At 50.8% G+C, this 26,953-nt stretch overlaps 1 protein-coding gene across 4 annotated transcripts; it reads right to left on the bottom strand.

Annotated features, from left to right (window-relative positions):
- Positions 1-5,197: 5,197 nt before the first annotated feature.
- On the bottom strand, positions 5,198-21,044 carry Gal3st1 (galactose-3-O-sulfotransferase 1). 4 transcript variants are annotated; one of them, XM_052736344.1, is made up of 3 exons: positions 20,922-21,044; positions 7,317-7,459; positions 5,198-6,608 (listed from the first exon to the last, which is right to left on the bottom strand). In XM_052736344.1, exons 2-3 carry the CDS (start codon positions 7,445-7,447, stop codon positions 5,468-5,470), a joined length of 1,272 nt encoding a protein of 423 aa, XP_052592304.1. In that variant the 5' UTR covers positions 7,448-7,459; positions 20,922-21,044; the 3' UTR covers positions 5,198-5,467. The 4 variants fall into 4 exon arrangements, with proteins under 4 accessions (XP_052592304.1, XP_052592307.1, XP_052592306.1 ...); XM_052736347.1 differs by lacking the exon at positions 20,922-21,044 and adding an exon at positions 20,642-20,891; XM_052736346.1 differs by lacking the exon at positions 20,922-21,044 and adding an exon at positions 13,863-14,657.
- Between the last annotated feature and the right edge of the window lie 5,909 nt (positions 21,045-26,953).

The following is a 26,953-nucleotide window of genomic DNA, read 5'->3' as shown; positions in this document are numbered from 1 at the left end:
CACTTGTCTCATTTGCTTCTGACCCTCATCCAAGGCCACCCCCAGCCTTACCTAAGACCTAGCACTGCAGAAAAAGGTCACCAGGATTGGGCAGGGTAGGCAGAACTGGGGACAAGGCAGGAGCAAGCTGGGGTCAGAGGGGCTCCATAAATGCCACTGATGCCGTCAGGTGATAGGCCAGTCCCCTGCCTGCAGACTTCTGCTCTCCCTAGAGAAGGGGCTGTCTGTGTGAAGAAGAGCCTCTGCAACTGCGAGTCCAGGGCTGTTGCTGACAAGCCATGCAGACTCCTTTTCTCCCTCTGGGAAATGGGATGATAATGAGCCAGCGGCACACACCTTAGAGGATTAAGGAGACTCAAGGTGAGTGTGTGGGTGGGGTGTCCCTGAACCTATCTCTTTTCTCTGGGCTGAGATAGCAGGGAACAGGTCTCTGTCCAAGCCAGACCAGGAGACACGGTAAACTGCAGGGGAGTCTGTGACTCCCAGAAGGCAGCTGGGGTGTTGGTGCATCAACTTGGACAGTCTGGGGGTCGCGGTGGCTGTGCTGTGCTGCGGTGCACAGAGCTCTGTGCTTTTAAGCTCAGCAGGAACCCCAACACTCTTCCCGGACTACCCCATTATCTAGCCTGGGCACACCCGCCAACTCCATCATCTTAACCACTTCATGGTGACCCGTCTTGAAGCTGTCTTCTAAATCTGTCCCACCTGCTCCAACGTCTCCTGGGATTCCTTGCTATACCTGGAAAAAGAGTAAACGCTTTAGCCCTCGCCCACACGTCTCTTCCTCCCTGCTTCTTTCACATTCGCTTTCTCCCCCCCCCCCTGCCTCCCGTCTTTCATCAGTTATTAAAAACTATGGACTGTGGCCAGGGAGATGTCCTGCAGTTAAGGTGCTCTTCCAGACAACTTGGGTTCAATTCCTGACGCCCAAGTGTCAGCTCGCCATAGACTCTCACGCTAGTTCCATGGGCTCTGGCGCCCTCTTCTGACCGCTTCAGGCACTGGCGGTCAGATATGCCGGCAAAGCACCGTACATAAACCTGAGACAGAACAAGAAGGGCTGGAGAAGTACCTCAGAGGTGGAGAGTGTGCACTGCTCTTGCTGAGGACCATAATTTGTTTCCCAACAACCGCACAGGACAGCTTCAGGGGTCTGACACCTCATGTGTACATAGTCACACACAAGCACACAACACATAATTTAAAATAATAAATAATAAATCAAAAAACAAAAAAGAAAGAAAACTTTAAAAATAACCTCGTTGGATATGGTAGCACATACCTGCAATCCCAGCACTTGGGAGCCCGAGGCAGGAGCATTGCCATATGTTTAAGGCCAGCCTGGGCTACATGACAACAGTCTGTCACAAACAGATAAAACCAAAACAAAAACAAAAACAACAAGAACAAAAATACGAAATAACCCTACTGTGTGCAGGCACTGGTCTAGGCATGGAAATCAACTGTGCCTGTCAGACTGGGTCCCTGTCCTGTAGGAGCCCACAGATGGAACGTTCCAGACGGGCACATCAACACTCGTACCCTGTGAAAGCAGAGTTTGGATGGGGGCCCCTGGCAGACATGTGAACCTGCAGGCTGAAAGTAGCCCACAGCCTGGGTGTCGGGGAACTTGAAGGAAGCAGAGATAGTTCTGAAATCACGGCAGTCCTGAAGCTGAGCGCTCACCGTGGCTTGTCCTCCACAGTTCATGTGGGAATTTCGTTCCCAGTGTAAGAATTCTGAGAGGTGTGGGGTCTGTGTGGGTGATGAGGTTGTGGGGGCCTGCTCCATGCTTGGATCAGCACAGCTTTCTCAGATGAGGTTAGCTCTTGCAAGAGTAGACTATTGTGAGGCATGACCTGCCTCAGGCCTTTCTGCTTTCCACCAAATGATGATAACATGAGGCCCTCGCAGGTATAAACATATGGGCATGTAAATTTCCCAACCCCAGTGCCATAGCAACAGAAAACAGCCTAAAGCAGTCTGCAGAGGGAAGAGGAAACATGTTCATTGCCACAGGAGCTGTGCTGACTTCTCCCCAGGCATGGTCTTGAGCTGTATGTGGATGTGGCCGGGGGAGGAAGAGAAGGGGGTGTGGGTCTCACACAGGTGGTGCTGGCCCATGGAGAGAGAGAGCCTTCCTGTTCTGGATGTCACAAGCCCTGGATGATGGAAGTCTGAATCAGGTTGTGAGCTGTGTTCCTTCTGAGACTCTGGGCAGAACTTTCCTTGCCTCTTTCTACCCGCTGCCACTTCCCCTTGCTCCTCCAGGTCCCTGTCATTCAGCATCTCTCTGACCCCTGCCTGTAGTCCCATGGCATTTCCTCTTCTCCAGTTTTCTGTTTTCGAGAGAGTCTCATATGGCCTGCACTGGCCTCAGACTCCCAGCCCTCCCTCTTCCACAGTCCACTCGCTAGGATGACGGGAGTGCACACACCACCATGGACGGTTCATGTGGTACCAGCAATAGAGCCCAGGGGTTCCTGCATGCCAGGTGGGCACTGTGAAAACTAAGCTACATTCCTTCCGGGCTATTTATTTATATCTTAGTATTTTAAAGATTTATTTATTTTAATTTATGTGTATGAGTATTTTGCCTGCATGTATGTATGCCAGGTGCACATGGAGTCCAGAAGAGGGTGTTGGATCCCCTAGAGTTGGAGTTAGTGGTGGTTATGAGCCACGATGCATGTTCTGGAAACTAAATCTGGGTCCCCTGGAAGAGCAGTAAGTGCTCTTAACCAGTGAGCCATCTCTCCAGTCCTATACTTAAAAAAAAGGTTTTTTTAGGGTCTTGCTATGTAGCCTAGGCTTGACCCCACGCCTCAGTCTCCAAAGTTCTGGGATGATATTTGTGCATCACTATGCCCAACCTGTTTGCTTATTTATGACAGCTCAGGTTGGCCTGGAGTCTGTGATCCTCCTGCCTCAGATACTTTTTTTTAAAGATTTATTTACTTATGTATTTTATGTATTTGGGTGTTTTGTATGCATATATATCTGCACACCAAAGAGGGTCTCAGAACCCATGAGACTACAGATAATAGATTGTTGTGAGTCGCTATGTGAGTGCTGGGAATTGAACTCAAGGACATCTGGAAGAGTAGTCAATGCTCTTAACCGCTGATTCATCTCTCTATCCCCTGCCTCAGGTTCTTGAGTGCTGGGATTACAGGCATACACCACCATGCTTGTCTTCCTTTTAAATTTTTTGTAAGAACAACAGAGATATTACCGCAGAATTATCTCATCCTAATTTGATGGCATCTATAAAGATCTTATTTCCAAGTAAGGCCCTGATCAGAGGGACCTCAACATATACTTGGGCAGGATACAACTGCACTAATAAGTAGAGAAAGGTGTTTTTGTGGGTGTTTCTGAATCGAGCAACTGTGACCCTGTTTGGGGGTCACACATCCCCGGTGCCCGGTTACTGCTAGTGTGCTCTGGCCTGCACAAACTCAACACCTCCTGCCCTCTGCTGTCCAGGAGGGGCAAAAGCACGCTGGAGCCCACAGAGCCTTTATTCAAACGCCTGGGGGCCGGGACCTCCCCAGCTGGGCTGAGACATCAGTTCCCGGGCTGTGGACATGACTGCTTTAGCATCAGATGGATCTAGGTTTCCAAACTGTTTCCCCTCTGGCAGCCTTGCTCTGTGACCCTAAGGTAGTCACTCAGCCTCTCTGAGTCTCTATCACTGCCTTAGGGAAGCAGCGAGGATCACCCATGCTCCCACACTGCTCACTACCCAGCAACCACTCATTCAAATATTAATTCTGTTAATAAATGTGTGAATGACTGCAAAGCTTTGGGGCCAGCAACCAGTAAGTGCCGAGGGAGTATGCTGTATTTCTGGAACCTGCTAACTGACATAGCTGTTCTCCTTGGCTCTTCAGTGGCCTAGATATATCAATCATAATAATAGTTATTAATATAAGAACATACAATTAATCATAATTAATTAGCATTTCTAGGCTCTTTGAGTCCAAAAGAAATGTAATTATGAGGTTTCTTAATCCAAGGATACTATCATATTATACCATCATATCTCTAGCATATAGATTTGGGGCAAAATATATTTTCCTAGGAACAATCTTCTCTTTCATCAGTTTTTTAAAAAAGATTGTGTGTGTGTGTGTGTGTGTGTGTGTGTGTGTGTGTGTGTGTGTACCTGCAGAGGTCAGGAGAGGGTGTGGGAATCCCCTGAAGCTAGAGCTAAGTGTATTTACCTTTCTGAACCTCGGTTTGTAAAGCCAGGAAGTTGTTAGACATTTAGGTTTGATGTATCAACACTTAGACTGAACTTGGTACAAGGGAGTCCACAATTGTCACTTGGCTGTGACTTAGGCTACTCAGCTCCTAGCTGGAGCGACCTGAAAGGGCCCAGTTACCTGGGGGCACTGGATGCAGGGAGTTACAGCTAACCTTTTACCCTGGTGACATCTCCCCATGCTCCAGTGACTTGGTAGCCATCTTTATCTCTGGACATAATCCACAAAGGGATTCAGACAAAGGTGGGCTATTGGGTGGATGCCAGGTATTTTTGAGCTTGAAGAGCAGCTGTGTGAAGCAGTCTGGGGTAGCAGTGTGTGAAAGGCACATTGGAGATAGAAACTGCTAGCTGGAGGCCAGGAAGAGGCCATTGAGTCTAAAGTGAACGGGGACTGAAAATGGAAAAGCATTGGGGGGATCCTTGGCACGTGGCCCCGCCCCCTCTTCGGGTGCAATGAGTTACTGTGAGTGTTGACGTGACTCAGGGGCTGCTGCCCCGTGCTCTGTGGAATGCCGCCAGCTTCCCTGTCACATGCAGGCACACGCACACGCGCACTCTTCATGCACACATTCATTCTTAATCTCTGCCCTAATCTGGTCACCACTTCTGCCAACCCGGTCAGTAATTACTTGGCAGTAATGTCCCCTCCCCCTTGGTTTGTCACATGAGAATAATTATAATCCCCAAGTCACCAAATTTTTGTGCTGGGGTAACACCCACAAAGAACTCATCCACTATAGTGTACCAGGGACATAACCAGTGCTCAGTCACACACGATTTTTCCAGGCTTTGGCAGCTTGTGGAAGTCCTTGAACCACACATGACTTCAGCAAGTAACAAACACACTAGGCCCTGCCCTCTGCAGACACCCTCCCAAGGGTCCCACCCATCCCAGGGTCCCTCCAGTCACCACAGTGAGGCCGATTAACAAAAACACATAAAATTCCTTTACTTCTGAGTCTCCCCTTGTAAGAGGAGACTGGAAATAAAGGAGATTTAATAAAAAAATGGCGTAATTAGTCAAATACTTCTCGGTTAGGCTCTCCCTGGTGCAGAAAGACCAATCCTGGCCAGCTAATAACCCCAGGGGACCCCAGGGTGGCACCGGGCATGGCTGGGGAAGGCTAGGTGCCAGAGGCTCCCTGGCCGGCCCTTCTGCAGCAGGGAGCCAGTCGGGAAGATGGGCGGGGTACGTCACCACCTTAGGAAGTCCCTAAGGAACTTCCAGAGCTTGGTGACCCAGAGATTGGCTCCGAGGTCAGACAGGTACTGGATCTCGGGCGTGAGCATGCGCCGGCACAGCTGCTCGTGATGCGGCCCGATGCTCTTCTTGAGGTTGTAACCCAGGATGGACTTGACGCCCAGGGGCTGCCAGGGCTGCATGGCCGAGTCCTGGATGGCCTCGGCGTCCACCGCCTGGCCGCCATCGATGCAGATGCGGCGCATGCGCTCGTTGGCTTGGCGCAGCTCGGCCACCTCGCGCACCATGCGCTCGCGCCCGAAGGCCTCCACCTTTCGCCAGAAGCTGGTGTTGAAGTGGTGGTAGAGGCGCGCGTCCAGCAGGTTCCAGGCGGTGGCGCGGCGGTACAGCTCACCGGAGAGCCGCGGCACCGGCGAGTCGCGCCGCGCGTTGAGCTTGAAGTACAGCACGTCCTCCAGGTCCCAGCACAGCAGCTCCCGGAGCAGCACCAGGGACTCGTCGAAGTACTCCTGCAGCAGCACCAGGTGGAAGCGACGCTCCACCTCCAGGATGTGCTCCTGCACGCGCGGGCTGCCCGGGTCCAGGCCGCTGTCGTAGCCCAGGTCGAAGAAGAGTAGGTTGCGGAGGTAGTGCGCGTTGTAGCCGCTCGGGTCGTAGTAGCGATCAGGGTCCTGCAGGAACTCTGCCAGCTTGTCGCGGCTCGACAGCTTCCAGGTGAGCGGCACCACGGACCCAAAATAATGGAAGGAGGACTCGAAGAGACGCGCGGGGTCGCGGATGACCGTGATGAAGGCGGCGCCCGGCCGCACCAGCCCGCGCACCTCTTCGTAGTGGAAGCGCATGTGGTTGCAGATGATGTTGAAGCACGCCCCGGGCCGGTAGTCCTGCACCAGGCTGCGTGCGAAGAAGGACGGGTAGTGGAAGTCGTTGCGGCCATTGGGGAAGGCGAACTTGAGCCCATGCTTCTGGCCGAAGCGGAAGAGGATGTTGAGCAGTGTGCTGCTGGCGGTCTTGTGCGTCTTCATGAACACGATGTCTCGCCGAGGTTGGCACCCTCCGGCAGAGCCGTTGACCGGAGTGGCCGTCCCTGGCTCACTGGGAGCAGGGGAGCAGGGCGCTGCGGTCTCTGAGGTCCTGGGGGAGACAGAGGGATGGAGAGAGGTCAGGGGGTTGCAGGTGACAGTACCATCAGAGAGCCTTCGAGGGGCTTGATCTCACCGGCCTGGCAGCCACGACCCACTAATGCAGGTTTGAACCCATTGCTTTATGGGTGCTAGACAAGCACTCTACCAACTGAGATGAAATTTCCTCTGCCTGAAATTGCAGGGGTTTTTGTTTGTTTATGTGGGGTTTTTTTGGGGGGGGGTTAACCAGCTATTGGCAATATTTTTCAGATTCCTTTAATATCACGAACTGTGGTACAGGCTGCCCAGATGTGTGCTGAGCGGTCTCATGAGGAGAGGGCATGGTGTGGTCGCTTAGGAAGAGGGACACGGTCACATAGGCCCAAGTTTGAAAAGCTTGAATCCAGGCCCAGAGTGTTTGGGGACAAATCACACTCCATCTCTATCCTGGCCCCCACTGTGGCCCTGTTGGAGCCTCAGATTACAATTCAAGCACTGGACACCGTAATAGGTGACACTCCTGCTCTGTGGGGCAGGCTCTGCCCTTATCTCCACTTCACCGAGGCACACGCGGAGCCCTGGGTGGCGCCGAGAGTTCTGCCGGAATGCCTGCCCCACACAGCATGGTGCCCGTGTACAGGGTCGCTGTCTAGCAGAAAGCTCCCATCATGGACCGTGAAGATGCCCTGCCCCGCTCCCACGGTTTGACGTCACTCACGTGAAGGCCATGTTGGGGTGCAGCGGGGGTGCCACATAGGAGTAGAGCAGCAACAGGAAACTGGTAAAGAGGGCTCCCAGCACCAGCCCCTTGGCCTTGGACTCCCAGGGCTTCTTCGGCAGCAGAGGCATCTCAGGCAACCGCTAGGGACAGGGCAGACAGAACGCAGGTCAAGAGGTTGGTCTCAGGGAGCCTCCCCGGCAGCCAGGGCTCTCAACCCGGGGCTGCTTTGGGCAGCTCTGCGGACTCCCTGGCAGGATCCTGACAGGGTCAGAGCGTTAGAGAGGAAGAAGACAGCCGACTCACCTCAAGGGGAGGAGGCCAAACGGACAGAGAGGAGGCCCTCCCCGCACGGCTCTAACTTCTAGCTGACTAGGAGGGACACGGGTGTAATGCCCTTCTTTGTAGGCTGTGGGTTTTATAATGAATGCATTCTGAGGACAAAAGGAGAGGATTCCTCTTGTCCTGTGCCCCGGGCCCTGCTCACAGGGAAGACTAGAATCTTTTCTGTTTCAGAAGGTAGGGCCAGCCTTCCCTGTCCCCTGCACCACCCTCCCTGCTGGATTAAAAAAAAAAAAAGATATTTAGTTTATAGTTATGTTCCAAATACTGCATGAAATGTACTGGGCGGTGGTGTCATGCGCTTTGAATCCCAGCCCTTGGGAAGTAGAGGCAGGTGGATCTCTGAGTTTGAGGCCAGCCTGGTCTACAGAGTGAGTTCCAGGACAGCCAGGGCTACCTAGAGAAACAGACAAAACTGCTGACTCACTTTAACAGGGTGCCTTGCTGAGCTTCTGTGGTGGGATTTGTTGGTTTGGGGGGCAGTTTGATCTGGATGCAGTGCCCTTATCCACAGGAGACAGAGATGTGAGTGGTAGTGGGTGAGGTCCAAGCTTCAGAACTGGAAACCAGGAGAGAGTTGAGGCTTGGGGTCAGGGGACTTTCCTACCTCCCTGTAGGTGTAAAGCCAAGCAAGGTCTGAAACTTTCCACTTCTCTCCCAGCGGATGCTCCCAAGCCCCCGAGGCTTCAGGAGGTCACGCTGCCCTGTGACCACACGCGTGGCATGCTACCAAGTGCATCTGGAGGCCGCACGGCCAGGTAGCCTCCACGGTAGCTCCCTACGGTGCCCACGACCGATTGCCGAGAGGAGCCCTCCAGGCCCTCCTCCAGAAAAGGTGGCAGCCTTACTGAGCCCGTGGCTCATCACCTAGGAAGTCTGCCCCTCAGAAAAGGATGGCGTGAAGCAATGGTCAGAGGAGGAAAGTACTCAGGAGGGACTTTTTTCTCCCCGTGACAGAGAGACGCATCGCTCATTCTGTAAGGCTGGGGAAAGGCTGGGGAGAGTGTTTCCAGAGGGCGGTGATGGCAATTGAGGCTCACTGGCCTGTCACTACAGACAAGTGTATAAAGTGTGCAAAGTCATGTGTGCCTTGACTAGAAACAGAGAGAGAGAGAGAGAGAGAGAGGCGAGCCAACCTGAAAACACAGCACGATCTAGTTGCTTGCTAACATGCTCGAGGCCTGGGTCAATTCCCCAGCAATGAAAAAGAAAAAGCAAGCAAAGCCTGGCATCTGGGAGACCAGGCCAGCCTTAGCTACATGTCCAGTTTGAGACCAACCTGAACTACATGAGGGCCTGTCTCAACACATCAACAGAAGCCTGGAGAGATGGCCCAGCCAGTAACAGCTAGTTCACAATTGAAAACATGAGAGTACTTGCTGGGTTGGAGTTCAGTTCCCAGCACTCATGTTGGATGATTCACAACTGTCTGTAACTCCAGCTTCCAGGGGATCCGATGTCCCCTTCTAGACTCCACGGGGGGGCACACACACACACACATACACACACACACACACACACACTTTAGAATAAATAAATCTTAGCCAGATAAGGGCTGCACATGTTTAATCCCAGCACTTGGGAGGCAGAGTCAGGCAGATCTCTGTGAGTTCAAGGCCAGCCTGGCCTACAGAGTGAAATCCAGGCCAGCCATGGCTATATAGTGAGACCCTGCCTCAAAAACAAAAGCAAAACAAAACAAAAAAACCTAGAAAATTAATTCTAGAGTGACAAGCACTCCTCCTCCTAATATATATATATATATACACACACACACACACACACACACACACACTTAGGTTAATATATATGAAAGCCTGGATAAAAGCAAAATGCTACTAAAGGGCAGTGGAGAATGAGTATACTTTAGTAAAAATGCTTAGAACCAGTGGTGCTTCTGATTTTGTACTTTTTAGTTTGGAATATTCCATGTGCACAAAGAGATATCTCAGCGGGGCCGGGGAGATATCACAGCCGGCAAAATGCTTGCTAATCAAGCATGAAGATGAGTTCAGTTTTCCTAACATCCACACTAAAAAACAAAAGACAGATCAACGTACGCTTGTCATCCTACTGCTGGGGAGGTGGAGACAGGTGGACCCTGGAGCTCAGGGGCAGTGGCCGCTTAGCCAGTCAGTGTTTCAGGTTTAGTGAGAGACCTCGCCTCAAAGAGTTTGGTGGATGAAGTTGGCTGCGGAGGTGGCGCACGCCTTTAATACCAGAACTCAGGAGGCAGAGGCAGGTGGATCTCTGAGTTCGAGGCCAGCCTGGTCTACAGAGTGAGTTCCAGGACAGCCAGGGATCCACAGAGAAACCCTGTCTTGAAAAACAAACAAAAAATGTAAGGTGGAGTGTGATCAAGGAAGAGACTTCATGTTGACCTCTGAACTCCACAAGCATGTGCATACATATGCACATGCATATACTCACATGAACATGTGTATACACATATGAGATATCTTGGTACCAGCCAACAACTAAGCATGAAATTCACTTGTTACATGTCTAAAATGCATCGTCAGAAAGGATTTTATATGGTATTTGCAATGGACCTGTGTTTTGATTGTGACTTATCACATGAGGTCAGATGTGGAATTTTCCACCTGTGGCATCATCTTGATATTCGAAAAGTTTCAGATTTTAGACCATCTTCAATTTCAGATTTTGGGTTAAGGATACCCAACCTGTGTTCTACATTTCCACAGTCTAATCATCTGACCTATCTGGGGAGAAGTATAGAACTATTTCTCTAAATTACTCATTTTCACAACGGTTGCATTTTAAAAGGGTCACATACTATTTAATAGGAAAAGGGACAATCCACTGCCTCTGCATCAGATTTGAGTTTTTTGTCCCCACCCCCCCCACTCCTAAGCAGTGCTGTGATTAACCTAGGGTCTCCAGCATTCCAGGCCAGAACTCTACCACTGAGCTATGTACCCACTCACACTTTAAAGTTTACAAAGTGTAAACCAGATGTGGTGACACACAACTGTAATCCAGGGGAAAGCTGAGGGTCAAGAATTCAGGCCAGCCTAGGCTACATTGTAAGACAGAGCCTCAAACACAAACTAAACAAAAACCCAGTCAGAGGGGAAGGTGTGGACCTCAACATCTGCTTTGTTTATTTATTTAGAGACAGGACCTCACTATGTAGTTCTGGCTGTCCTGAAACTCACTATGTAGACCAGGCTGGCCTCGAAGTCACTGAAATCTGCCTGCCTCTGCCTCTGGAGTGCTGAGGCTAAAGGTATGCACCACCACCTCCCAGTGGGACCTCAGCATCTGGCTCCCTCAGGGCTGGGCTTTGACACTGACTTCTGACAAGCGAAGGATCCCCTCGGAATCTGTTTCTCGTCTATAAATTGGAAAGAAGCTGAGGAGGGGAGTCTGGCTGGGCCATGGGGAGCCTCTTGAGCGGCCGGTACACCGGTATCACTCAAAGTGTTGGCTGCGACCCTCCCGAGTTCTGGGCAAAGAGTAGCGGTGCGGGTCTGGGGAAGCTGCCCACGTACCACAAATCCGCCCGGTGATGCTGAGCAGGCCCAGCAGAAAGCCAGCTCACAGACCAAGGCTCGGGCCCAGAACAGTGAGCACAGGGGCTTAGTTTCTCTGGCCTTAGAGGGATCAAGAGTCTTGTAGCTGGCACTCCGTAAAGCCTGAGGGCCCACCCAGCCCCGGCAGCCCCACTCACCAGGTGTACTCTCCGAAAGTCCGAGAAGCTGCAGTGGCGGAGGTCTACAGTGGAGGACTGGCGGTAGGGGGCAGACCAGCGTCCTAAGCTGCCAATCAGGGGCTTTCTGGCCCACCCAGGACAGCGTCCTCCTCCACCCGCGAAACATCACTGATTCATTCACTCATTCTCCTGTTTGGGTTTTCCCAAACCTCATCAGGTCCCTGTGTGTACTGAGCCCTGATGGAATACAGGGCTAGAATCTCTGCTAGCAACTGACTGACTCCACTCAGTGGGTACCACTGGGTTGTACCATCACCCCATTTTGTAGATGGGGAGAATGAGGCTCCAAGAGGTAACATGGCTTGCTCAGGGTCACTCAGCGGGTAAAAGCAGGGCAGGATTTTGAGCCCATGTCTGTGGATCTCGCACAGACAGCTTCCTGCTTCATATATAGCAGCTCCTGTTTGGGGTATCTGAAGCTTTGGGGAAGGAAGTCACAGGAGTGCAAAGAAGGTCAAGGCATAGCCCGGGGCTCTGTTTTAGGAATGCAGATTGTCCCACGTTGGTGGGCAGAGCTGACAGTCAATATGAAGGGATGGGGGGTAGAAGACCCTGGTGCCCTGTTCTCCTGCGCCAGCCTCCTCAAGTATTCAAAGCTCCTCACCCCCTTGCTGCCTGGCCTCTGTGAATTTAGCAAGGAAACTCCTCTCCGAGCCTGTCCCCTCTTGCAGATGGTGGATACACAGTAGCGAAGTCAGGGAAAGCGGCCCTTCTCTAAGAAAACTGAGGGAAGCCAGGGGCTGGCTAGACCCGGAGTCTGGCTTGACTGAGAACAACCCCAAAGCTACCGGGTTCCAATGCCAGGTGATCAATCCGAGTATTAATTATTAATAGCAATGCCGATTACCCATTGTCATCACTGTTGACCAGGGCCCAGTCCTGCCTCACTGGAGAGGTACCCCGCCCTCCATGATCAGCAGGTGATTCATCCCAGAGATGCTTGAGCCTAGCACTTGGTGAATGTTTGTTTTTTAAATGACGCCGCATGCATGGCCTGGGCATCTGGGGGAAGGGGATGGATACGACTCTTGGTCAGGCAGCTACCAGCTCAGTGTCAGCCACACAGGGAGATAGCGTATGGGTAAGACAGACATTCTGTGAGGGTCATACATGACGTGTATGTCAAAGGCCCCATGAATGTTTGTTTAGCTGTATAGCTCTGTGGTAAAGAGTTTGCTTAGCACGCACAAGCCCCTGGCTTCTGTCTCCAGCACCAAGAATGGCGATGATGACGAAGATAATGATAATAATAATGGCATATATATATATATATATGTATATACATATATATATACATATATATACATATATATACACATATATATTATTCCTTGACTGGGTGAGGTGGTACGTGCCTATGATCCAAACTGAGGATTTTGAGTTGGAGGCCAGAGAGAGTGTGCTACAGATTAAGACCTTGTCTCAAAGAGCCAAATAAATATACTTCCTGTGCCCTACCATGGGTGAGCCACACTCGGAAATTATATGAGAGAATCATGCATGTACAAGAACATGCCTGTGAGAGCCACACAAGAGAGCCAGAAAGAGCCAGCATCCGGGCTGGGATCTAGTTTTAAGGCGCAACTCTGGAGCCAGGTATGGTGGTACACACCTGTAATACCAACAATTCGGGAGGCAGAGGCAGGAGGATGGTGAGTTGGAGGACAGACTGGACTATACAGAGAGACCCTGTTTCAAGAAATTAAATACAAGGCAAGCAAGATGGCTCAGCAGGTGCTTGCTACCAAGACTGACAACCTAAGTTTGATTCCCAGGTCCAGTCATCCTCTGACCTCCAGACTCTCACCTCTTCCCCATAATAACTAACTAAATATAATTTTAAAGTGTTAAGACACACACACACACACATGCATGCTCTTACTTAGGCTGTTTCCTTTTCTGGGTCTTAATTTTTCCTCCAAAACAACACCAGTGTTCTGTCATCATTTGGTCTGAATGTCTCAGATGGAACGTGCAGCCACAGGGCTGGCACAGGACAGACATCTGCTGAGCTGATAGCTATTATGACCCTCTTAGGGTCCTAGCCTGGCCCCGTCCAATTGTGTACCCACTAGCCCAAAACAGAATCTTATAGATAACCAATGGCCCGAGAACTCAGTTTCCAGAGAAGCAGGGAGGTCAAACCTCAGAGTAGGCAAGAATATCCTCAAGGTCACACAACACAGGGGACGCCGTGACAGACCCAGGACAGGGACAGATGGCTTTCTTGTCATTTCCCTCATCTATCCCTGTTCTCGTGGGTTACCCCAGCTGCATCTGCCCCATAGCTGGTAGCAAGCCAGACCCAACATCCTCTAGTTCAGCTCAGACCCTGCAGGACAGAAGGAGAAACAGGACCCACCCACTACAACCTGCACACCCTGAAACTTGCCCAAGATGGTAAAGATCCCTGCGAGTGTTGCACAGCCCCCCTGCTCTCCGTGCTGGGGCAGAGGGGACACACTCACCTTGGGCTGTGACTAGCTGCCCCTTTCCTCTCCCAACACCCAGGCTGCCTCTGCAGTCAGAGACAAGAATGCTCCAATGATACCCAGCAGGCGGCTGCTTGGCTCCTTCCATCCCCCTCCAGTGCATATGAATATTTATGAGCTCCCCCCCTGGGGATAATGAATGGAATGCCCAGGTGGTGCCCTGGTCTTCTTGCCGTCCTCCAGCTGGACAGCTCGGGGTGATCCCCGCCCCTCTCTAGACCCCAACAGCCAGGCAGCTCATTTACCCAAGGGCTCAGCAAAGTTCTATGTGCCCTTGGCCCAAGGGCACAGCTACTGCACGCTTGAAGGCTGGGGCAGGCTGTGTGTGTGTGTGTGTGTGTGTGTGTGTGTGTGTGTGTGTGTGTGTGTATGTGAACTGATCCACCTATGAGGGCAGCTCATTCAAGCTTCCTGGCTGCTCTGTGGGCCAAGTACCCCCTCAGGCCCATCACAAAAAAAGAAAGTAAGGCAGAGTAGGGAAGAACAAAGTCGCGGGCCAAATGCACGCCTGCCAGGAGCTCAGACCTGAAGATGCCAAGACAGAGCAGACATGAACTTGATCAGCCTCTACAGGAGCCCCAGGGTGACAGCTAACAGGCTGAGAAGTCCAGAGGAAGGAAGTGTGGCATCTCGGAGGAGCATGGAGTCCTTCATCAAAGGGTGTATGCCATGCTGGGCAGCCTGCCTGAGCAAGTAATAGACTCACACACACAGCTTGGAGCCATTTTGCAGGTTTGAGGCTTGCCAGAGATGCTGTCCGAGGCCTTGTGGGGGAGTGGGGGGGGGGGGGGAGACAGGACAGTACCACTAGGTTCCCTGCCCTGCTCCTACCCTGAAACTCACACTGAGTCAACACAGCCATCTTAGGTTCAGCTCAGCTTCCTCTGAGCTTTGTCCTTCATCAGAGGGACCCCTTGAGTCCATTCCCCCCTTGATGTCCACACTCTCGTGGTGGCCCAAGGAGAAGGCTCTAAAGACACAACAGATCACAGTTAATAATAGTGCAAACCTGGGCTGGTCAAGGTCATCCTCTGCCACCATTCTGTCTACAGAGGCTGTCCATCTTAACAAAGTTCCTCCCTGGGTTTTTAAAGAGAAGCCCCTCTCTCCCTTCGGGACTCTGTCTGCTGTTTCTGATATGTTTTGTTCTGTTCCTTTTCCAGTGCTCTCCCACTTCAAAGCCTAGTCTCCAGACTCTTTCTTTCTAACGTCCATTGGCGTTTCTGCCTTCTGGGCTGACCTAGTTTGAGGACAGCTTTATGGCGTGCTCAAACATCAGGAATGTGATCTATGGAAGTGGACTCTGAACTACCTAAATGGATCCACCCTCACACTCCTGGTAGGGACTTCCTGCTGCCCCTTCTCCTACAGGGTAGGGGCAGGGTGGAGTTCAGGCGTGCTAGTAAGGCAGAAGAGGGTGGTGGGTTTGGTGGAGATGGAAATGAAGAAAACCTAGAGCTGGACCGTCAGCCCTGTGCAAGGGTTGGAGATGTCTTCCTGGGGCTTGGTTTCCTCATATTTCAACTGGTTCTCTCGGCTGATAGTATCCATTGGTTTTTTTTTTTTCTCTCTCTCTCCCTATATATAATGTGTGCACACACATATATTTAAATGATGAAAGTAGTATAGGTTCGCAATTATTTCATTTTGTTTTATTTATTGTTTTTGAGACAGGGCTTTCTATGTAGCTCTAGCTGGCCTGGAACTCACTATGTAGACCAGGCTGGCCTCAAAATCATAGAAATCCACTTGCCTCTGCCTCCCAAATTCTGGGATTAAAGGTGTGAACTACAATTAAAAAATAATAATGCTCTGATCCAGTAGGGGAAGAGGTTGGGAGGGGGTGACCTCAGGAGGTATTCCAATTTCCAAAGATAGCTTTCTTTTCTCCATGGTCACACAGACTGTAGTTCTCATCTTCCCTTGCAGTTGAGGGAGACCCATGTGACTGAATCAGAGTCAATGAAATATGAGTATAATGACAGCAAATGAGGTTAAGGGGCTGGTCTTTGTGGTTTCTTTCCTGAGGTTCACAGACCCTGAACAAGCTACCTTTTCTTTGCGGGGGCAGTCTTTGACAGGGTCTCACTGTGTAGCTCTTGCTAGTCTAGAATTCACTATACAGACCAAGCTGGCCTTGAACTCATAGAGATCATATGTCTCTGCCTCCCACTGGAACTAAAGCCACCAAATCACAGCTGGTTAGTGTCTATTGTCAAATTGACACAAACTAAACACACCTGGGAAGAGGGACCCTCGACTGAAGAATTGTCTCCACCTGACTGATCTGCGGTCATATCTGGGGGGCACATTTTCTTGATTGCTAATTGATGTAAGAGGGTCCAGCCCAACGTGGGAAATACCATGCCTAAGTGGGTGGGCCTGGGAAGGTTGCTGGACTTGAGTGAGAATGAACCGCTGAGCAGTGTTCTCTGTTTCAACCCTCCTGCCTTGAGCTCCTGCCTCAGCTTCCCCAGCAACAGACTGTAACCGGTAAGCTAAAGCAAACCCTTTCCTCCACACATTGCTTTTGGTCATGGTGTTTATCACAGCAGCAGAAACCTAACTGGAACAGAATTGGAGCGGGAAAACAGAGGTGTTGCTATGACAGACCTGACCATGTCATTTGGGGCGGGGGTGGGGGTGGGGTGGGGTGGGGGGAGATTGTGAAAGTGTTTGGAACTTTGAGCTGGAAAAGGCATGGAGTGCTCAGAGATTGACTTCCGGTTTGTGGGAAATTGGAAGATAAGATAATGCTAAGAGACATGGAGGCCATGGAGGCCTGGCATTCATGCAATATTTAGATTAACACTCTGGAAGTGAAGCCTTTGCTTTGCTGGGACAATTGATGCTTTTTAACCAGGGCTGAGAAATCAGGGGTGATTAGGAAGGGACCAGCAGCACTGAGGCAAAATCTTCTGAGAAGTATCTCCTCAGGGTCAGCACACAGTCGCTGTGGTCCAGGGAGACCAATACTGCACCTCAAGCTGATAGACAGTTATCTGTTGGGTATTTTTACCACATAAGAGGGCTCAGCCCACTGTGGGCAGTACCATCCCTGGGCAGAAAGCAAACCAGAATAAAGCCTTTATGTCCATTTCACAGACAAAGAAACTGAGGCCCAGAGGTTAAAAGAGCTACCTTAGTACACACTGTAAAGAATGAATGTATTCATAAGGGCAAAACTAAATTTGTACTTAGGTTAAAGGGTCTGAGATGATACCAAATGTAAAGTGTACTTCCCCAAGGAATGGGGTCACTTACCATCAATAACACATTTTGATTCAGTAGATATAATGCAACTATATATGCATTTACATTTTACCAGAGTCTGTATTGCTTTGGGAAAACAGTAAAAATTTATAAGTAATGGGCCAGTAAGATGGCTCAGTAGGCAAATGGGCTTGTACCTGAGTTTGATCCCCAGCACCCACATGGTGGAGAGAGAGCCAATTCCTGGAAGTTGTCCTCTGACCTACATAACACACACACACACACACACACACACACACACACACACACACACACACCCCAAAAATAGGTTTATTGCCATAGTAGGAATCAGGCCACACCTCCTTTCTGAAGCAGGCATACTACTCTTTCCAAACCTTAGTGGCCTGAATCGGAAGGCCTAGCCAAGGGCAGAAGAGAGCTGGGAAGTGTAGGGTACACAGTAGACAGTCTGATTGAGAGAGGTTAGCCCTGGACCTGCAAGGATCCAGCAGCTCCTTCACCTCGAGGCTTTCTGGAGTGGAGCAGAGAGAACAGAGATGAGGAGTACCAGCCAGCAGGGCATTCAGTCTGGATCCTAATTTGCTGGCTCACAGGACCCCTCCAAGCTGGCAGTCCTGGCATCTTGTCAGCCTTACTCTTCCTTTGCTGGAGTTACGATGCCAATGGTTGTAGGCCCGGCTGCTGAGATGGGGTGGCCTTTCATGGTTCCGATGCAGTTCCTCTTTGTTTGCTTGGTTTTCCAGACACGGTTTCTCTGTGTAGCCCTGGCTGTCCTGGATCTCACTCTGTAGACCAGGCTGGACTCGAACTCACAGAGATCCGCCTGCCTCTGCCTCCCAAGTGCTGGGATTAAAGGTGTGTGTCACTGCTGCCCAGGGTCAGATGCAGTTCTTAATGTTACAATGTCACCAGCACTTTCTTTCCTTCCTCCTTTTCCCTCAGGTTTTCTCCTCCTTTTTCTTTTCCTTTTTTTTTTCTGCACGTGTGCATGCGAGTGCATGTGTGTGTGTGTGTGTGTGTGTGTGTGTGTGTGTGTGTGTGTCTGGTCCGGTCTCACTGTGTTAACCAGTTCACTATGTTTCTGACTGATTTCAAACTGGTTATCCTCATGCCTCAGTTTCCCAATGCTAGGAATATAGGCCTATGCCACCATGCTAGCAACCTATTGTGTCAAAGGACAAACACACAATCACAACACACACACAACACAACCTCTCAGTATTACATGCTAGCCCCACATATCAGGTGGAGAAAGGGGCCCAGTAACCATGGCAAAGCCAGAACTTGAAACACATTCACAGCTCTTTCTGAGACACTCCCCTGCCCATGCAAAATCACTACCCTTCCTGTACCCAAGCAGATCCAAGTACCCAAAGCAGCTCTAGTGGGAGGTGACAAGTCACGGATGTCAGCCAAAAGTCAAGCCACTCCCTTAGTCCTCTAAATACATAGATTCCCCAGGGCTGAACACGGAGGAGTCATCAATAAATATCAGTGCTTTATAACATTCCTGCCATAGTATTTACAGTCTGAAGATGCACTTGTGTGCATAAACACACAGCACGGTAGAAAAACTTTATGTTTTACGGAGGCATTGCTGATGCCACACACAATGCCCAGGATAAGCACATCCACTGCTCCATTCCTGCGCTCAGGATGCCCTCAGTACAGCCTGCCTCCAGACTTCCCCAGCAGGGTGGTCTTTGGAAAGAGGCTCACTCTTGCTGGGAAGATCAAAAAGTATGAGGCATGCAGAGTCCTTGGCTCAGTGCCTGGCACTTAGCAGTAGATCTGGTTATGACCATGGGCCCCTTAGATCCTTCTAGATCAATGTACATGCCACCCTACCCTTCCAATGACCTATGTTTCCCATGTTTTATACCCAACTTGCCTCAACACTCACATTCCACGACCAACAAAATTAAGGCAGACAGGAAGGGCTTGCCCAGTGTCATAGAAAGCCAGGGTAACTCTGTGGGCCTAATTTCTCTGCTCTGGAGATGGCTTATGGGAAGGCAGGTAACTCCTGGAAAATTCTATTAGCTCCTACCTGATGATTCCAGAGGTCTCCAATCTGGTGACCCCTGGGGTCACTTCTGCTCCATCCTGCCTCGTCCTCTCTAGAGTCATTCATATTTCTCATGGAGTCAAAGTAAAGCAGGAAGTTTGTCATGCCGGGCAGTGGCAGCGCACGCCTTTAATCCCAGCACTTGGGAGGCAGAGGTTTTTCAAGACCAGCCTGGTCTACAGAGCAAGTTTCAGAACTGCCAGGGCTACACAGAGAGAACCTATCCCCCCCCCAAAAAAAAAAAACAACCAAACAAAAACAAACTTGCACAGGTCACAGTCAGGGACCAGAGTCCCACCATTTGTGGGCCATTCTCCCAGGTGAATCACTGCCCTCCTGCACAGGACAGCTTCCTGTGTGCCTTGGAGCTCAGGGAGAGGCCCTGTGGGAGACAGACCTATCCTTTGCTGGATGACAAGTGGCCTCAGAACCCAGTAAGGGAAAGAGATGCCGAGGAAGTAGGCACTCCGTGTCCACAGGGAGCTTCCTTTAGGCAGAGCTATTCCCAAGCAAGAAGCAGACTACGAAGCAGCCCGAGGAGCCAGCTGGAAGCACAGCTCTGCTGTCTCTATGCCTGAGGTAACAGCTTGCTCACCAGTGTCGGGCAAAGGGGAGGGTTGATGGAGCCCAAGAAGATCAAAGAAGTAGGACCCCGATTGGCCAGAGGAGTCCTGGGTAGGTCTGGGGTCCTAAAACGGTGACCACAAAAAATTCCTGGGACTTGGAGTGAACTTCTGAACTGTGTGACCTTCAGGTAGTCACTGAGTCTCCCCAAGCAACCGACTAGTTGGATTCTGGAATTCCACATCCCTCTAGATAAGTAGCAAGGGTGCCTTGTAGGGCACCGTGCAGAGGTTAGGGGTGGCTGTGCTGCCTGCAGGACCCTCTGGACCTGAGGCCACTCCCTCCGAAGAGGAAGAGGTTGATTTCCTCTGACTGGATTGCCTCCCTCCATACCTCTTTCTTCTAGCAGATTTCCATTGTGCCCTCACCATCACCACAGTAACCTCAGGTGTCAGATGTCAGGCCTGCTGCCCTTCCTAGTGTGGGTTGCTGCGGCCAGATGTGTGCCTGTCACCAGAGACAGCTCGAGAAGGAGGAGGGGCAGGGGTTCCACTGGGAAGGGACGGTCATTCTCTGTGCGGGCCTTTCACTAAGCGAGCAGAGCAACCTTGCAGAACCTTTCATGGAGCACCGGCCCAGGACTCCGGAACTGTGAATTGCATATAGGATCTTTCCTGTCCTATCTGGAGAGTCCCTCCTTGATGGCCTCATCTCCTCAGGGACACGTGTCCTTCCTCAAGCACAAGAGTCTGTCACTACCCAACGGCCCCGCAGTCTCTGCTTTGACAGCCGCTCCAGGGAAAGGCAGGGAAGGAGAGATCCCTACCCCTCCTTTTCCACCAGGGCCCAGGCCACGGTGTCCAAGAGGATTAATCATTGATGGACTCACAGTTTCAGCAGAGTGCAGCAGCCAGCCTTCTCAAGCCGCACCCATCCCACTTTCAGGACTCCCTCCGGGGTCCGGAGGGGGAGGGGCACCCAGAGCCGGGCAAGTAACCAGCCTGAGCCTGCAGGACTCAGTGCCGGTGCAGCAGCTCTGCAGCACTCCTATAGCCCTCGCTGGGCGAGCATGCGATCCCAGTTTGGCTACTGGGGCAGTGTAGGAGGGGTGCTCAGGTTAGACTGAGGCAGGGCACACCCAGCGTTGAGTGCTGGACCTCCCGACATACCTTAACCCGGTTCTCCTTGGGCTCGGGGTGGCAGGGGTCGCCCCGGCCCCCGCCGCCGCCGCCGCCGCCGCCGCCGCCGCCGGGGCGCTCACTGGGCGGCGGGGCGCACTCGCCGGGGCCCCGCGCTCTGCCAGGCCTGGTCCATGCCCCCGCCCCGCCGCCGCAGCGGCTGCTGCACCCGCTCTCGCCACTCTCGGCCAGGTGAGGCTAGCAGCCTGGCCCGGCCCCTGGCGCCACGACCAATGGGCGCCACGGCCCCCTCCCCCCTCCTGTCCCCTGCGAGCCTGCTGGAGAGGCACAGAAGCCGTATTCAATTCTCTGGGGCGCAATATCGCGCCCCCGCCGCCGGCCCAACAAGGCCCATTTGTCTTCGATGGGCCAAGGGGATCATTGTTCTGCCAGCCCCAGAAGGGAATAGAGGGTGCCTGGGGCTTGGTGGTAGTGTTGGGGAGGGGAGACTGGGCCCAGGGAAAATGCGGCAGTACTAATTGCCAGCCTTTTATTGAGAGCACTGGAGCTCCTGGGGATCCAGTGAAACATAGGTCTTCCCAGCTCCCTCTGTGGAGGCCAGGAACACATTTTTGGTATCCAGGGAAAACAGGTGAAGATGAGCCGGGATCCCTGGCCCGACCCAGGAAAGGGGCTTGGCTCCAAAGGGTCCTGTTACTTGTTTAGCTAACTTCCCTTTTGTAGATGCCCATCTCAAGAGGACTGGGCAAGTAGGAAGTGGGTGCGCCTGTCTAGGTTCAGGCTGTCCTTCATCCCAAAGCAGAACCAAGGATGGGAACTAGTCTGGAATTAGCTCCAGTTGTGGGCAGTACACAACCAGCTGGCCATCCAGTGGAACATGGGCCACGTCAGAGCCCCACTGCCCCCGACATTTCTAGGCAACTCCGGAATGGGGAAAATTCCACATCAGCCTGGCTGCCAGGCATTCTTCCATATCTGATGGGCTTGCCTTTGTCCATGTGGGCCCTAGATACACATATACCCATGCAGGCCTGAGTCATCTGGGCTACATAGTTGTGTGTGACTCCTTTGGCTCCTGCCTCCCCCAACTGCCATGCCAGAGCTGGCATCAGACAGAGCCCTCTCATCCACATATATAGTGAGACCATCAGTTTTGGGGACACTGTGTTCTTGGGTCCACAAGCCACAGCCTGCCAAAACTCTTGCCCTCCTCTTTGGGGAAGGTGCAGCCACTGTGGCAGATTTATTCTCTTCATACAGAGCCGGCACAAAACAGGCAGGCCAGACCATCAGGTCCTTAGATTCACAGACAGCAGAGCCCAGTCTACCCGTTAAGGGCATCACAGCCTCTGGGGAGTGGCTTTAGCAAGGGTGTCCTAGGAAGGACTCAGTGACTAGAGCCCGGTTATGACGCATGGACAGTTCCAGGTAAGGGCTATCAGCAGAGGGAGTTGGAGTGTGGGGGATGGGGTAGGGGGTTGTGACCTATAAGGCAGGTCCACAAAGGTTGTAAGTTGGGATACCAGCAGTGAGTGGCCACACCTGGATGGAAAGCTAGGCTCTACCTGCCCTTAGGCCTCATCCCTCACCTTTCACCCTCTGTACTGGCTGGTTTTGTGTGTCAATGTGACACAAGCTAGAGTTATCAAAGAGGAGGGAACCTCAGTTGAGGAAATGCCTCCATGAGATCCAGCTGTAAGACATTTTCTCAATTAGTGATCAATGAGGGATGTCCCAGCCCATTGTGGGTGGTGCCATCCTGGGCTGCTGGTCCTGAATTCTATAAGAAAGCAGGCTGAGCAAACCATGGTGGCAAGCCAGTAAGCAGCACTCCTTCATGGCCTCTGCATCAGCTCCTGCCTCCAGGATCCTGCCCTGCTTGAGTTCCCGTCCTGACTTCCTTCAGTGATGAACAGCGATATGGAAGTGTAAGTAAGACAAACCCTTTTTTTGCTTTTTGGTTCTGGTGTTTCATCGAAGCATCAAAACCCTACAACAAGTTTGTACCAGGAGTGGGGTATTGCTGTGACAGACCTGATCATGTTTTGGGGAGGACTATGGAAGGACTTTAGAACTTTGGGCTAGACAAGTCATTGTGTGGTGAGAGTTCAGTGGGAAGTTCTTGAGGAGCTTCAAAGATAAAAATGAGAGCAGTGCAGATGGAGGGCCTGCCTTATGAAGTTTTAGAGAGAAATTTAAAGACTCTTTGATGTTTTGAAAGAAAATGGACCCCAAAGGGAGTGGCACTATTAGGGGGTGTGGCCTTGTTGGAGGAAGTGTGTCACTGTGGAGGTGGGCCTTGAGGTCTCATATATGCTCAAGCCATGCCCAGTGAGACAGAGCATTTCCTGTCACCTGCAGGATTCTCCATTCTCAGTTCCTTCTCCAGCACCCTGTCTGCCTTCATGCTACCATGTTCCACCATGATGATAATGGACTAAACCTCTGAAACTGTAAGCCACCCAATTAAATGTTTTCCTTTGTAAAAGTTTAGGCAATCATGGTCTCTTTACAGCACTAAAAACCCTAAAACAGAAGTTGGTGCTAGGGACTGGGGTATTGCTGTGACAGGCCTTACTGAGGTTTTGTTTGAAGGAATATGGATCTTGGGACTGTGGATTAGAAAAGCAGCTGAACACTTGAACTTAATGGGCCATCCCAGTAGGAGCATGGAAGACAGTGGTGCTGAGGGTGATTTGAACTGTGGGTGCCTGGATCAAGAGGTTTCAAGAGGAGAAGAATGCTAGTATGTGGCCTAGAGACCAGACTTGTGATATTTTGGTGAAGAAATTGCCCTTGTTTGAAGAGTCTGCCTGAGGCTAACGTGAAGAGATTTGGATTAATTCCGTTGGCAAAGGAAATCTTAAAACAACCTAGTATAGACTCTGTCGTGTGGTTATTAGTGTTCATACTTACAAAGACTTATAATGAGGGGCTGGAGAGATGGCTCAATGGTTAAGAGCACTGACTGCTCTTCCAAAGGACCCGGGTTCATTTCCCAGCACCCATATGGCAGCTCACAACTGTCTGTAACTTCAGTTCCAGGGGACCCTCACACAGACATACACACAGACCACCAATACACATAAAATAAAAATAAATAATTTAAAAAAGAAACAAAGACTTATAATGAAAAGGTGCAAGCTGAGCAAGGAAAAATACAAAATATACAGATTGAGGAGAAAAGGGGCATCAGGAAGTGGAATGAAGCTACATTCTGTGTTCCAGGAGATAAACAGATTAAGAAATGAAATAAAGGGAGTGGTGACCTCGGGGCAAGATCCCACCCAACCAAGTTTCCAACTTGTGAAAAGGAATTAGAGAAAAGCTTAAAGCACAGTGTGATGGCACACACCTTTAATCCCAACACTCAGAAGGCAGAGGCTAGCAGATCTCTGAGTTTGAGACCAGACTGATTTACAGATCCAGTTTCAGGATAGCCAAGCTTAGGCAGTGAAGGAAACCATCAAAAACAGAAAGCTAGTGAAGATGTAATTGAATGAGGGGGCCATGTTCCAACTTCCACCCCACCCCCACAAGTAGCAGAACTTGGCAGCTTCAGCCATGTGGTTCTGGAGGTAAGTATAGAAGTGGGTTATGGAATTTGCATTAGAGACTTAAGGAAAGCTAATGAGGCCAGGCATGTGCCAGGAGTGTCCCTGCATGGAGGCCTAGAGAAGCTATTGTATTAAGCTGTGAAGTCTGGATTGCCTTGGAGACCCCAAGATTTTTGAGATATCAGAGCTGGGGGATACCTGCCAAGGAGAGCTGCTAACAGGGAGTGGAACCAGCCCAAGAGAGAGAAGTGTGTTGCAGTCAACAAAGCTAAAAGGAGTTGGGAGATCTGAAGAGCATTTTGACATCAGTCATAGAGATGCAGACTTTGGAGTTTGCCCAGATGGTTTTTGGTCTTGCTTTGGTCCAGTATTTTCTCACTATGCTCCCTTTCCACCCTTTTGGAATTGTAATGTATATCCTGTGCCATTATATGTTGGAAGTATGTGGTCTGCTTTTTTATTTTGATTTTACAGGGGATTACAGTTAAGAGATTACATGAGTCTTAGAAGAGAGTTTAAATACATTTGAGATGGTTATACAAGACTATGGGGACTTCAGAAGTTGGACTGACTGCATTTTTGCTTTATGATATGGCTACAAGCCTTTGGAAGCCAGGGAGTGGAATGTGGCAGCTTGAAAGAAAATGGCCCCCAAAGGGAGTGACACTATTATGGGGTGTGGCCTTGTTGGAGAAAGTATATCACTGTGGAGGTAGGCTTTGAGGTCTCATATATGCTCAAGCCATGCCCAGTGAGACAGACCACTTCCTGTTGCCTGTAGGGTCAAGATGTAACTCCCTCTCCAGCACCATGTCTGCCTGTATGCCACCATAATGGACTAAACCTATGAAACTGTAAACCACCCAATTAAATGTTTTCCTGAGTTGCTGTGGTCACGGTGTCTCTTCACAGCAACAGAAACCTATGGTAGTTTGAATGTAATTGGCCCCTATAAGCTCATAGGGAGTGGCACTATTAGGAGGTGTGGCTTTGTTGGGAGTGGGCATGGCCTTATTAGAGGAACAGTGTCACTGGGGTGGTGGGATTTGAGGTTTCCTATGCTCAGAATCCTGCTCAGTGTTTCAGTTGACTTCCTGTTGCCTGCAAGATGTAGGTCTCTCAGCTACTGCTCCTGCACCATATATCTACCAGCATACTGTCAAACTGCCTGCCATGATAGTCGACTGAACCTCTGAACTGTAAGCCACCACCTCAATTAAATATTTTCCTTTGTAAGAGCTGCCATGGTCATGGTGTCTCTTCACAGCAACAGAAACCCTAACTAAGACAGACTGTCAAGGCTATTTGCTATTTTGAATTGAGACTCTGTCATTCTGATCAGCTGGAGGTGCAGTCAGCCATAACTAAGTAGGGACCAGCACCACTGAACCACTGAAGTAAAACCTTTGCATTACTGGGACAATTGGTGCTGGTTAGCTGGAGCTAAGAAATTAGCAGGGATTAAGAGACCAGAGTCGAGTGGTTGTGGCACATGCTTTTATTGATTGATTGATTGATTGATTGATTGATTGATTGGTTTTTCGAGACAGGGTTTCTCTGTGTAGCTTTGCACCTTTCCTGGATCTCGCTCTGTAGACCAGGCTGGCCTCAAACTCACAGAGATCTGCCTGCCTCTGCCTCCCGAGTGCTGGGATTAAAGGCGTGTGCCACCACCACCCAGGCAGCACATGCTTTTAATCCCAGCACTCACCTTTAATCCCAGCACTACAGAGGCAAAGGCAGGTGAATCTCTGAGTTCCAGGACAGCCTGCAGCCTGGTCTACAGAGTGAGTTCCAGGACAGTCAGGGATCTCGAAAAAACCAACACACACACACACACACACACACACACACACCAACCAACCAACCAAATGAAGAGACTAGCATCACTGGTAAAATCTTCTGGAAGCGTTTCCTGAAGGCACAGAAAAGCCGTGTCCCAGAGGTGGCCATGGTTGTACCTGTTGGTAGTTGGACTTGAAGACATGAAGGGGTCATGCAGTGCAGCTGAGGCTTGGCACTGACAGGCCGCTGGTGAAGGTGCAGCCTCACCAGCCGTTGAAGGCCCAGGACTGAAGGGATCATGCAGAGAAGTTGAAGTTTAGCACCATGAGGAGAGCCTGAGAGGGGCTACTGGTGAAAGTACAGCCCAGGTGCAGTGAGGGACTCCAGCATTTTGGAGATGCCAGTGCCATGGGACGACCACCCACAGCAGCAGCAGTGGAGTGGAGCCATCCAGAGCCTAGAAGACTGTGTGTGTGCCTTAGAGGGTGGAGCTGGAGAAGTCCCCCAGCCCTCTGGAGGAGTCCAGATGATTATGAGTGGAACCCAGACACTGGATGGTTGGAATTTGGGTTTGCTTTGATTTGATTGTGCACTGACTTTTTTTTCCCCTAAGTAGGAAAGTATTTTACTGGAGCCCTCAGTTGAGAGACTTTGAATTTTAAGATTTTTTTTTTAAAGGGACTGAAATTTTAATGTATTTGAATTTGTAAAGATGGTGGG

Source organism: Peromyscus californicus, unplaced genomic scaffold (assembly GCF_007827085.1).
Source record: "Peromyscus californicus insignis strain IS unplaced genomic scaffold, ASM782708v3 Scaffold_13__1_contigs__length_99412109, whole genome shotgun sequence".
In the NCBI taxonomy this organism is placed as follows: domain Eukaryota; kingdom Metazoa; phylum Chordata; class Mammalia; order Rodentia; family Cricetidae; genus Peromyscus; species Peromyscus californicus.
Note: the sequence above shows the minus strand (reverse complement) of the source record. Positions and strands in the feature narration are given on the sequence as shown.

Coding starts and splice junctions, on each gene's coding strand:
- Gal3st1 (XM_052736344.1), bottom strand. CDS start 7,447: ATGCCTCTGCTGCCGAAGAAGCCCTGGGAGTCCAAGGCCAAGGGGCTG. Junction 6,609..7,316: donor CACCCCAACATGGCCTTCAC/GTGAGTGACGTC, acceptor TGTCTCCCCCAG/GACCTCAGAGACCGCAGCGC.